Source organism: Triticum aestivum, chromosome 5A (assembly GCF_018294505.1).
Source record: "Triticum aestivum cultivar Chinese Spring chromosome 5A, IWGSC CS RefSeq v2.1, whole genome shotgun sequence".
NCBI classification, from domain to species: Eukaryota; Viridiplantae; Streptophyta; class Magnoliopsida; order Poales; family Poaceae; genus Triticum; species Triticum aestivum.
In genome coordinates this window covers 675,293,725-675,306,583 of record NC_057806.1, presented here as the reverse complement: position 1 = coordinate 675,306,583, position 12,859 = coordinate 675,293,725, and the positions used below count along the sequence as shown (strand labels likewise).

Sequence of the window (12,859 nt, the reverse complement as noted above, 5' to 3'; positions counted from 1 at the left end):
AAAAAAGTTCATCGGTTTTGGAAAAGGGTTCGTCGATTTTGAAAAGGGTTCATCGATTTTGAAAAATAGTTCATCGGTTTTGAAAAACAGTTCATCGATCTTGAAAGAGTTCATCGACTTGGAAAAAAAGGTTCATCGATTTTGAAAAGTGTTCATTGATTATGAAAAAAATCATCGAATTTGAAAAAAGAGTTCATCTATTTTGATAAAAAGTTTGATTTTGAAAAAGAGTTCATCCATTTTGAAAACAAGTTCATCGATTTGGGAAAAAATGTTCACTCATTTAAAAAAATCATCGAATTTGAAAAAAGTTCACTGATTTTGGAAAAAGTTCATCAAATTTGAGAAAATTTCTTCCATTTTGAAAAAGAAGTTCATTGGTTTGCGAAAAAGTTCACGAAAAATGTGAAAAGTTCATTGAACCAAGAAGAAGGGAAAAAAAGGAAAAAGGAAAGTAGATGAAAAAAGGAAAAATGAAAGTAGATGGGTAAAAAGGATGTGAAAGATTCCCCCGCAAAAAAAAAGGATGTGAAAGATGTACGTAGACACATGAGGTTGGGTGTCGGGGTGGTCTTTGCCTTCAAGCCGAAGGAGGAGGTTGCAGGTTCGATTCACGCTCTTGCCAAAAAAACATAGATGGGCCAGCCCATCTGAATCGAAAGGAAGCAAAGGGGTGTGCGCTGTTTGTGAATAACACCTAAATGGGCGCTTAAGGCGCCGATTAGGGTTTGCCCCAGCGGTGCTCCTGGCACTCCCATGCGCCGCCTAGTGGGCCGGCCCAACAACTTGCTGAAAAGAAAACGTGAAGAGAAAAAGTTACTGGTAATGCTGCCGGAATGAGGAATCAAACTCAGCACAACGATGCAGACATACTCCCACATTAACGACTAGACTAACTTGGCCTTGATGTTTGTTACCAGGAATAAGTACTATTTGACCCTTTTATTATGGCATATGGCATATATTATATACCCAGAGTAAATTATTTGAAAATAGAAAATGGAGAACCTGAAAAAGAATTCACTAAAATAGGACAACCCACGAACTTGAAAAAAGTTCAAAATTTTGGAAAAACTTCATCTTTTTCAAAACTTTTCATCTATATTCCAAAATAGTTCATCATTTTTTGAAAGAAAAAATTCACAAATTTGAAAAACATTCATGGATTTCAAAATAAATTTATCAATTACGGAAAACAGTTCATTAATTTCAAAATATGTTCATCAATTTTGAAAAACAGTTCACAAATTTTGAAAAATGTTTGTGTATTCAAACCTTGTTGATGAATTCAGAAAAGGATCATATTTTTAAACACTGTTCGGAAATTTCTAAAAATGTTCCCATCCTCAAATTTCATTCAGAAAAAAATCACATTTTTGAAAAGTGTTCGAATGCTCCTTCAAAATTTGTCCCTGTTTTTTAATTGATTGCATTGAAAAATACCACTTTTTCAAAATATAATCATGTTTGAGATTTTACAAAATGTTTAGATTTGTCGGTGTTGATAGTTCAACATTGAAGCTCATCAGCTCATGTGGCTAGCGATGAGCAAACACCGCGGGAGGTCTAGGGTTCTATTATTTGGGTCTTTTGTTTTTCTGCTTTTTCTTATCTTTTTTCTCATTTGTTTTTTTTTCACTTTTTAATTCGTTATTTTTTATTTCACAAACTTATTTATTAAATATGAATATTTGTAAATTCAATAATATTTTTAAGTTTAGAATCCTTTTTCTAATATTTGTAAAAAAGAATTCATGTAATCTTTTTGAAAATCATGAATATATTTTTATATTCATGAACATTTGTACATTCATGGTCATTTTTCTAGTTAACGAACAATTTTTGAATCGGCGACATTTTTGTAGATTTTCATGAAAATGTTGGAAATCACAAACAATTTTAAAATTCACGGAATTTTTTTGAGTTCATGGGCAATTTTTTTATTGTGTATATTTTACAAAATCATGAATATTTACAAAATTGGCAAACATTTCGTCAATATAGAACATTTTTGAATTCATGATTTTTTTAGTTCTTTAGCATTTTTTCTAAAAACATGAACATTTTTTTGAATCACGAATTTTTTTAATTCATGAACAATTTTGAAGTTTTATTTAAATATATAAATATCTGAGATATCTTTTTGGTTTAGCCGGAGGGTGAGTGGGAGCTCCCTTAGTAAGGTATATGAAGTACATGGGTCAAGGGTGCAACTTAGTTGGCCCAAATAAAGAAATAATTCATTTTTTAGTATCGATCATCATTCTCGATTCCGGCAATCTGATCTATCTGGGAGCTTGTCGGAGCTTAGGTACGCGTTGAAATCGAGCCCATGTACGCGAAACCTACAGGTACAATAAAATCATTGGCTATGGGTGAAAATACACTCGATAAACTGTTTGCCAAGTTCTTATCACTGGTACACTCGGCAAAGGCGACTAGGCTAGACTCCTCCCGGCAAAGGCAATGTTATCAAGTTTTTTTCCTTGAGTACTCGGTATGGAAGTCGACAAATTAAAGTGGTGCGGTAATGGTTGGTATCACTTGCCACAGGTGTTTCAATGACAAACGATGCAAGGTGAACATGAACAAGAAAAGACACACCAGTGACCAAATCCAACCAATGCATTGCGCTTCATTGATGGGCATGGCGCTACGATGGGATGACATAGAGGGCGAAACAACGCTGCATCGTGAACGCCGACCACCACGTTCTGCATTGTGTGGCCTTGCAATGGAACGGCAACGAGGAGGTCGTTTACGTTGGCAAGGAGGGATGCAGCAGCAGCGTGTGGCAGGGAGGGGATCAGGTTGACGATGACCCATTTCACTTGATGCATAGTAGGCGGGAGCACAACACAATTTGTAGATTTTCAGATTTGGCGTAGAATCGAAATCATGGTTTCCTTTGGGATATTCCTTCGGTTTTCTGGGGTCCAAGTTTAGGCTAAGGAGGTTGGCGATGTAGTACTAAGCGCCGAAAACCGGGGACAGTATGTTTCGTCATGCAGGAACAGGGAGCGAACGTTCGCCCTATATTCGCATCCGAAACTTATACTGGTTTCTATCATTTTTATGAATTTTTTTACAGCACCGTTAATCTGCGACGTGGACAATTGAGACACGGCCGATCTGATTTCCGAACGATCCAACCCGTTGATTCGAAATGCTGCCGGAAGTGACGGCGCATGTGCATCAGAGAGTAATAAATTGGGAATCCTGAATCCAAATGGAGGCTCGGCTGGCATTTGCTTGTCCTGTTTCTCGGCCGCCTACTTGTAATCCGCTGCCAGCCAAATCGCTCGCTCACTCCCACCCTCGTCAGCCTCCGGCAGATCCTCCTCCTCCTCCATACCGCTCGAAGCTCCGTCCTCCTCCTCCCGACACCTCGAGATCTCCGCCCCGGACCCGTTTCTCCGCCGCCAAGGTCGGCGGCCTCGCTCGATCCCGCCCTGTTCGATTTCGATCCGGAGCAGCGAGTCTGAACCTTGCAATTTCTCTGTTTTGTTTCGGTCAGGCCCAGCGCCGCCGCCGCCCGGCCCTCCCTGTCGCAGGCGACGCCGCCGCCGCCATGTCCAAGTCTGGAGCCCTGGATCTCGCGTCGGGCCTTGGCGGGAAGATCGACAAGGAACAAGTCAAATCGGCGGTCGACGAGTACGTCTCTCTCTCCCCCCTTGCCGTTGGCGTGATCCATTCCGGCAAGCTGCTTCTTTTAATATTCCGCGGCGCTCGATGATGTTTTTTTTTCCTTTTGGAATAAATAAATAAACAAGACACGGGAGCAGCTGACCCGATGCGATTTCTACCTTCTTCATGCTTCCTGTGTGCTACGGACTTAGTGGGAATTACGGTTGGGTTTCAGGAGAAGGGGATTTGGGGATACAGTTAGTACATACTCCAGAATACTGACTAAACCTTAGATCCAACTGCTCCACGCCTTTACTCTTAAACACCGCCCAGCTCACACATCACAGGCCAGTGCCCACCGTTGCTTCAGGTTCAGTGCTGCCTGGGCTGTGGCACTCTCTCTGGAGTTTTAAGCATCCATTTGTGCGCCCCAAATCATATGAACCACAAACATTTTGCTCCAAATTTGGTTGGTTTGTATTGTAGGATTACCAACCAGGAGCTTCTCTGCTCTGCTCTGCTCTGAGAAAAACCGTGCTCTGTTTTTCTTCTCCCTCACATGGCACGTCCTTTTCCAGTTGGCGGGCGGCTCTCATTAATTTACCTTTCGCAATCTGCACCCATACATGGGTTGGATAATAATTCTCTGCTTCTTCATGGGCTTGGAATTCCTGGCTTAAGTCTTTGGTGGATTAAATGCACATCGGAAGATGTAGCTATCTGCCCCCTGGGTGTGCTAGTACAGTACTACAAGTCATCCAACTGTGCCTACCACTGTACTACCTAGGAACCATGTCATGTTTTATTTTATTTTTATTTGAAGGCCTGAACCATGTCAGTCACAGTGGGGAGTAACTTAGAGTAGTAACATGCACTTAAAGTCTATGTTACCACATGCCTCTCTCCACAGTAGGTAGTAACATATGTGTTGTGTCATGCATAGCTTCATTTATTGGGTTATAGACTCATCTTTTCTTGATATGTGTGATGTTACAGTAACTAGCTATTTTACCACATGCCTCTCTTTCTTCATTAATTACATGCCACATCATCTATTTTGCCTAGATAAGTGTGATGTTACCACCTATGTTACTCCCACTGTGGTAGTCTTAAGGCCTGAACCTGTGAACCATGTCATGTTTTTTTAAAGGCCTGAATGTTAAACTCGTCCTTTCACATGTGCACACTCTTTTAAGGGGCATCAAAATGTTTGTGTTTTTGCCTCTGCATGCACTGTAGGATCTGCCGAGTGTAATCTTGTTAGCCGGCGTCTTCATTCCCTATACAGTACTGTTTATGTTCATTCACTCCAGTTATTTTTTCCCTATCCTACTCTTAATTTGGGGACAATCTTTTTTTCACAAGGTATGAGAAATATCATGGATACTACGGAGGGAAGGAGGAATCGAGGAAATCCAACTACACCGATATGGTAATAATTATTATCTTATATGGGACATGAACAAACACCACGTTTATTATTTATATTATTTTTTTGGAGGAATGGCTTTGTAAATTTGATGCTTTCCTACTCAAGTTATTATTTTAGCCTACGATGATTATTGTCATGAATGGATTGTTATAGTGTAATTAGCTTCACCATACATAAATCAAATTGTTAGCCTGCAGCTCTGATAATCCAATGTCATTAGAGGGTCAGTGTTCTTTCAAAGCTGATTTAGAATCTCCAAAACGTTTCTTAAGTAGGCAGGAAATTTCGGATGATGGTTGAAGTAACAAATACATAAGCACCTTCTTAGGTTTAGGTTCTGCCATTTACAGTCCTTTTTTGATAATCCAATGTCATTAGAATACTCACGTCTATTTTCTGTGCTGCATAATGTCCAACTAGGATTTGAATGTCAGGACCTACCTAATACTATGATGTTTACCAGGTTAATAAATATTATGATCTTGCTACTAGCTTCTATGAGTATGGCTGGGGTGAATCCTTCCACTTTGCTCACAGGTGAGGACTCTTATCGAAAGAATACATAATTGATCTTTCATTTTTCATGAAAATTATATCATTTTGATTTTATAGAAAAAATTATATGAAAAGATTTAGAAGAACATTGCTAACTGTAATTCCTCATCTCTCTTGGCATTTCAGGTGGAATGGGGAATCTTTAAGGGAAAGCATCAAAAGGCACGAGCACTTTCTGGCTTTACAGCTTGAGTTGAAACCAGGGATGAAGGTCAGTTTTCTTATGAAGATAGAATAACCTATGGCAGAATGATTTCCCTTTTTAAGCTGCTCTTGCTGCAGCATAATATGATAATGGAACATGCAATATCCTGATGTTTGCTGTAGGTTTTGGATGTCGGCTGTGGAATAGGCGGGCCATTAAGAGAAATTGCGAGATTTAGGTTTAATTCCTGTTTCACTCTTTCACCTCTGTTCATATATGTGAATTGTGATGTGTTCAGGTTTAGACATTCTCATATGCACGATTAATGCATCTGAAGTGATTCATGTTTTTATTACTTAGAACTCTGAACTAGTGGTGGCATGATTTTGGGGAGAAGATCTAGATATTATTTACCTTTCAATTTATTTATCATGATCTTTTTCTTTGGAGAAGTTGAAAACTGAGATGATCGTGTGCATAGCACCAAAAATATTTTTAGTATCAGCCTTGATCTATTTGTTGTTAAATCATGGTAATCAGCCACTCAACAGTTTAACTGCTTCCTCCATTCCAAAATCGGTGATGTTTTAGATATGGTGACGGTCTCCAGGATGCAACTTTGACTTTTGTTTTCTATATGAAAATGTAATAAAAAAACTTGCATAATTATGAAATATTTTGATGAAAAGTCTAATGATATTATTTTCATTTCACCAATCTCAGTTATTTATACATCAATACTGTATTTAAAGTTAGAGAAGTTTGACTTAACGCTTTCCAGGAAGTCATCAATATTTATTTTCATTTCACCAATAGTACTAATACTTATTATCTCTTATGTTTGTAACCTAAGGAAGACGTATAACTGCATCTGTAAGTTAGAAAAGGATTATTGGCTTTGTCATCTTTCATTATCAGTAGTTTAGTACATTATACTTGCAGCCAGAAATAACTGATCAGGCAACCGTTATCTGCAGCTCCACCTCAGTTACTGGATTGAACAACAACGACTACCAGATAACTAGGGGAAAGGTTGTTCAATGCTCATTATTTTTTGGTTGATTCTACTGTTGACTGCGATTAATAACTTCAGCTAAATGTGCACCATTAAGTGTACTTATCACATAACTCTTCTGTTAATAATGATCTTTGTATTTCAGGCGCTTAATCGGTCGGTAGGACTTGGCGCTACTTGTGATTTTGTCAAGGTATTGTTGGCTTACCCACTAGATCACTTTGTTTTGTGTTTAGCTTTTTTTATCTGTTATTGTCCTCGGCTCCTCGCACTCTCTTTTTGTAGGCAAAAAAAAATCTTTGTATTTGCTTTGCTCACGGTTACAAAAAAATGCTAGGCGGGTGATGGTGTGCCACCTGGTCGCCCCTAGGTGGGATAGGTGTCAGACTTTTAGAACATGTGATCAACCTCCTTAATAAAGTAATCTTTATTTGATGAAGACACGTATTAGTTGTGTAAAAATGTATAAGATCAATGCTTGTATGTAGTTCCTGGATATGGAAAAGATTTTAAATAACAGTACTTATATTACCCACATATTATTCTGAAATACAGGCAGACTTCATGAAGATGCCATTCTCTGATAACACTTTCGATGCTGTTTATGCCATTGAGGCAACATGCCACGCACCTGATCCGGTATGACCTCTGTCACTCTATAATTCTTTCGATGCTGTTTATGCCATTGAGGCATTATGTCCTATCTTATAAAGGTGAATTGACCTTTTTGTTGCACAGGTTGGCTGCTACAAGGAGATCTACCGTGTATTAAAACCCGGGCAGTGTTTTGCTGTATATGAGTGGTGCATTACCGATCACTATGATCCAAACAATGCAACCCACAAGAGGATTAAGGATGAAATTGAGCTTGGGAATGGCCTGCCAGATATCAGAAGTACTCGGCAATGTCTTCAAGCTGTTAAAGATGCTGGGTTTGAGGTAAGACATAGCACTTTCTCTCTTTTCGTTTAGTCATGTCCTTCTAGGATTTACCTGGGTGGAAATCCCCACTCCTGCAATAGGAAATACTGCAAGTATTTCTTTTCTTCTCAATATCATGGTGTTTCATCCGATCTGTAATGAATATGATGTTGTATTCATGAAGGTTATTTGGGACAAGGATCTTGCTGAAGATTCTCCATTGCCTTGGTACTTGCCCTTGGACCCAAGTCGGTTTTCTTTGAGTAGTTTCCGGTTGACTACCGTGGGACGAATAATTACTCGCAATATGGTAAGGCAATGAATTCTTTTATTTTTGCTATCATTGTGTTCCGCACAATCAAGTCAAATCCGGAGAGCAGATTTTGTGCAACTAGTTGCCCATGCACCCCATATCCTCTCCACTTTTTTCCCCATATTTTCCAAGTTTCCAAAATTATGAAATAAATCATGGATGTAAATAATGCTATATTTTGTGCATTTACAAAATCTCATCCGAAAGTATGACTATTTGTGACCTAGAGAAAAAGGACAAGATATGAACAACTAGTTGCACAAAATCTGCTCTCAGTGCTACTTTCTTGCACTGTATGGACCATAGGTTGACAACTATTTAACCAGTTCTATTGACCTCCTTGTGATTAGGATCCTGTCATGTGGTTTTAAATTCTTATCATGAGAGGTATCATCCCAGTAAATTTGTATCAAATTGCATAGAAATTGGAAACCATTCAGTTTCACCTCTTGTAGTGACAGCAAAGCTAGATTCTTAACTACAACTATATGGCATGGACACAAATATATAGTCCAGCTGCTTGGCCTTTGTCATTTGTATTGGTACTGTTTGCATCTGACACATCAAGATTTTGATACCCGATAAAATTGATATGTTACCCAATATTTAAATGGCAATATTGTTTATGGAAATTCCTATACTGTACACATACTTAAAGTGATTTGCTGTCCATGTAATGCACTGAGTTGCTTGATTAGGGAACTTAATCAAATTCAGTTCGTAGTAACTACTCCATAAGACAGTTAAGGCTTTACGGATCATCTTGTATGTTGTCCAACGTAGTATGCCATGACAGCCAAAGCTGGTTCCACCATGCCTTGATGCTTGGTTGGCGAAAATTCGTAAACATGAGATTGAGATTCTCTTATGATATTGTTGTTCAGGTCAAGGTATTGGAATATGTTGGTCTGGCTGAGATTCTCTTATGATATTGTTGTTCAGGTCAAGGTATTGGAATATGTTGGTCTGGCTCCGGAAGGCAGCCAGAGGGTCTCTAGTTTCTTAGAGAAGGCCGCGGAAGGTCTTGTCGAAGGTGGCAAGTAAGTTTATCATCTCTGAACCACGTTTCTGGAAGAGAAAAGTATAATTTGCAGAGAGCTTCAGTCGTAGTGCAACTTCAGGAGCTCACTCCTCACCGCCCTCTGTGCTGTCCTTTTATTCCCTCCAGTTTAATGCTCTGTATATGAATGAGTTGTAACATGAGCAAGATCTACAGGAAGGAAATCTTCACCCCGATGTACTTCTTTGTGGTTCGGAAGCCTCTTTCAGAATGAGCAACTTTCAGGTACCGGTAATTTTAATTTTGACTAGTCCTCTAAATCATCATGATATTTTCCCAGTTCATGTATTCGCAAGTTCTTATCGTGTGTATCTTTGAAGCCAGGCAATGCAAAGATGCATTTTGAAGAAGCGGGCTTGACCGGGGAGTTTGGCTATGCGATCCTCGGTTCTTATCTGTAGAAGAAGACATAGTGAAATGTGTTGCGTTTCTGTTTGTTTTGTATTTAATGTTGAGCTTCTGTTTTGTTGTTTTGTCGTGTGAACTTTTGATGCTCGTCGATTAACTGACTGTTTGACACCATTGTGCTAAGCTATTAGTGGCATAAATAAGCTAGATGCAGTTTTCTTCCCCGTCAAGGTTTGCATAAGGCTGTTCCGATTTCTTGTCCGAACAAGTGTGTGTACTGTGTAGGATCCGGTGGTGCTGAAGTTTTGTAACCTAGCAACGAGAATTTCGCATGAATGATTGTTCCCGGTACTGGAATTTTCAAGTATGTTTGCCTTGAAAATAATAATTTGAGGGGTATGTTTGCCTTAATTTTATTGTACATCACATGACTACCATTTGTCGTTGTGCCTCTACTGAACTTTAAGACAATTTTCCTTTATATATTATACTAATACTAATTCTTGCCACAAACTAATTTTGGTACTCGGATAGTTGATGGTTCAGATTTAGGAAAAATTTGCAAGTTAAATAATAAAGTATCAGTGTTTTTGTTTTAACAAGGTAAAAATGTCCAATAGATTTATGGTTCCATTTGAGTTTTTGCATGGTCTCGAGATGGATTCTCGTCTTCTTGATAAAGAAGAGATGGTGTGCGTATTTTCTATCTGATCTGAGCAGCTATGAAGGCCTGGTTTTGTTCGAGTCTCTGTGGCTCGTGTGGACTAAAACCGATCTTTGTGACCATGTCTAGTGTCGATAATTGATTCGCTGCTGATCTTATGTGAGGAGCAGTAGGAGGACGGTGGTGCCCGAAAGGATAACGTAGAAGACAATTGTAATATAGTAATGGTTTTATCTAGGTCCACGTCTCCGGAGGCGTGACCGGTCACTATCCATGGACACGCCCGGGCGCGTCTACGGGCGTTTGAGGGGTCGGATTTGCCAAATCCAACTGTAGATGCTCTTAGGTGGACAGTGGTATCCCTAGTCCTGGTTCAAGTCCTGGTGCTCGCTTTTATACTGGATTAATTTTCGGCGATGCGACGCCTACAGTGGCTTTATAAAATCTCAAGATGATATGTCGGCTCAGTCTTTCGAAGGTGCTCATAGAGACAGGGTGTGTCTGTGTGCGTTTATAAAGATGAGTGTATGTGCGTATATATCTAGCAACGAGAATTTCACATGAATGATATAGTATGCGAAATTCCCGGTACTGTGTTAAAAAATACAATTATAATATAGTAATTATAATATAGTATTGATTGTTCCCGGATGGGAAATAATAACTCTACGTCCTATTTATTGATGTACACTAATGACCGGAGAATACAGACAAGTACAATGTTAGTATGAGATCAACCAAAACAAGATCTTGAAACAACGGTGATCTGAATGACTCGAGTCTTTGGCAAATGGTCTTTGAGTCTAGGTCTTGTCATTGTCATCGTGGGACCCTCTTGTTGGTGCTCATCCTTTTCCACAAATTCATCTTGCGCTGTATGGCCGTATTCATAGGATTCAGTCTCCGTTGGCGGGCAACTTCTAGCCTTGCAGTTTTAGCCATGTTAATCCTTTGTTGAATGGCGCGGCTCACGTATTAGCGCAATTGTATGTTTTTTTAAGTTCAATTGTGTGTTTCTTCTGGTGATTCTTTTTCGGTGCATCGCAATGTAACTTTTCATGTTGCACATCCCGAAAAACTCTCTGTAACGATGTTTCGTGATCAATAAACACCACCAGCATTCTCTCTCAAGAAAACAAAAAGAGGATAACGGTGAACAAATAGAACTAGCACTAATCTTCCTGTTTGTTGTCCTATATAGGAGTAGTATCAAAACAGATCATCCTATGGTAACCCCGCAAAAAAAAAAGGATCGTCCTATCGTATAATGTAACAAAAAAGATGGCCCTATAGTAGCTATTTATGTAGATAGACAGCACAATCTGGATATAACGGCGCGGGGCGGCGGAGTCGGCAACGCAACGAACCAAATCCTAGAATCTGTGCGCCAGTCCTGTCCCAAATGAAAACCCCGAGTTGGGTGTTTGGTGTAGTAACAATCGTCAAGAAAGAAAGAAAGAAAGAAAGAAAGAAAAACCACTGTACGTACGTCTCAAAGATGGATAGGATACCCTTCAAAAAAAAAAGATGGATAGGATAAGGCTAGGGCCTAGGGTCAAGTTGTTGCAATGATAGATAATCCCCATAGACAAAGAGACCGAGCTACTGCTCGATAGGGGAGAAGGCATGATCTGGCCCGGCCGGGAGCATGTAGTCCGCAACGCAACGCGCTCTTCCCCGTCCGAGCTCCAAAGCTCGTGATGAGCCTGCACCTGCAGTGAATCTGGCGTCGCGTCGCGCGATCGGAATATGGTCGGCCGGATCGGAACCCAGATCCGGCGCCCGCTCCGGCTGCGGCTGCGGTACGACACCCACCCACCCACCGTCGTACTCGTACGCGCGCGCGCACGGCCGGAACCGCACCCATTATTCCCACGGGGCGCCGGACGGAATCGCCAGGTCGCGGCGTGTAGCGCTAAAGCGGGGACACCCGTAGCGCGGCGCAGATCACAGCCTGCTCGCCCTCCCGGCATTGCCCTTTCGGCTCCTCCGTCCGCCGCTACTTGCAACCTCGATCATCACAGGCACAAAGCTTTGCCTGTGCCCGTGCTAGGATGGTAGATCGATTTGGCCTAGTTTGTGGAGGCCTACGGGAAGGGATAGACAGATGGATTCTTCCTGCTGCTGCTGCTGCACTGGAGCAGCAAGCAGGCAGGCAGGCAGGCATTGGAGCGTGGTGCATACATGAATGCCCTAAACTCTCTGGGCCTTCTCTTTCTTTCTTTCTTTCTTCCTTTTTGGGACTGATGGGCATTGCATTCCGTCTGGGTGGGTGCACAGCACACACTTGTGCACCGGCCAGCCAGCAGCCTTTCCGTCTCCTTTGTTCCTTCCTGCCTTGCTCTAACCTGTCAGAACCATATACCTGCAGGGCCCTGTTCATCATGTACTCTACTCTACTCTACTCCGCCCCATGCTACCCGCTTTTGCTTGTCCTCTAATGTGCATCATTGTCCGCTTCATTTCTTCTCTCTTCTCAATCATCCAAGGACGGGAGGGCGGGGAGGGTTTTCTTTCTTCCCCTACAAGGGATCTAGCCGCCGCAAGGGTGACAAGATTTCCGCCCAGCGGCTCCCCTTCGCCGACGACCTCTTGGTCGACGGTGGTGAGGGGGTTGCCGGATCACACGCATGCGGACGTGTGTAACTATAGGTTTAGGGTTCTAACAATTTAGGTTTTGATCATTCGACATCTTGGCTTCGGTAATGGTGACGACATGGCAGAATAAAGAAACTCCAGATCTTTCTTCAACATATGTTCAAGCACAGATGGCATGACG

At 41.0% G+C, this 12,859-nt stretch overlaps 1 protein-coding gene across 3 annotated transcripts; it reads left to right on the top strand.

Moving 5' to 3' along the window:
- The first annotated feature begins 3,223 nt into the window (after positions 1-3,223).
- LOC123105904 (cycloartenol-C-24-methyltransferase 1) lies at positions 3,224-9,827 on the top strand. 3 transcript variants are annotated; one of them, XR_006451076.1, is made up of 14 exons: positions 3,224-3,427; positions 3,518-3,654; positions 4,993-5,059; positions 5,523-5,596; positions 5,741-5,825; positions 5,942-5,997; positions 6,737-6,791; positions 6,920-6,967; positions 7,330-7,413; positions 7,513-7,713; positions 7,880-8,005; positions 8,893-9,048; positions 9,225-9,293; positions 9,393-9,827. XR_006451076.1 is itself a non-coding variant. In XM_044528082.1 (14 exons), the coding sequence occupies exons 1-13, from the start codon at positions 3,230-3,232 to the stop codon at positions 9,280-9,282; spliced, it is 1,287 nt and encodes a 428-aa protein (XP_044384017.1). In that variant the 5' UTR covers positions 3,225-3,229; the 3' UTR covers positions 9,283-9,293; positions 9,393-9,827. The 3 variants fall into 3 exon arrangements, 2 of the variants coding, with proteins under 2 accessions (XP_044384017.1, XP_044384018.1); XM_044528082.1 differs by having other exon boundaries at positions 3,225-3,427; positions 8,951-9,048; XM_044528083.1 differs by having other exon boundaries at positions 3,225-3,427; positions 8,951-9,048; positions 9,389-9,827.
- Positions 9,828-12,859: the final 3,032 nt, after the last annotated feature.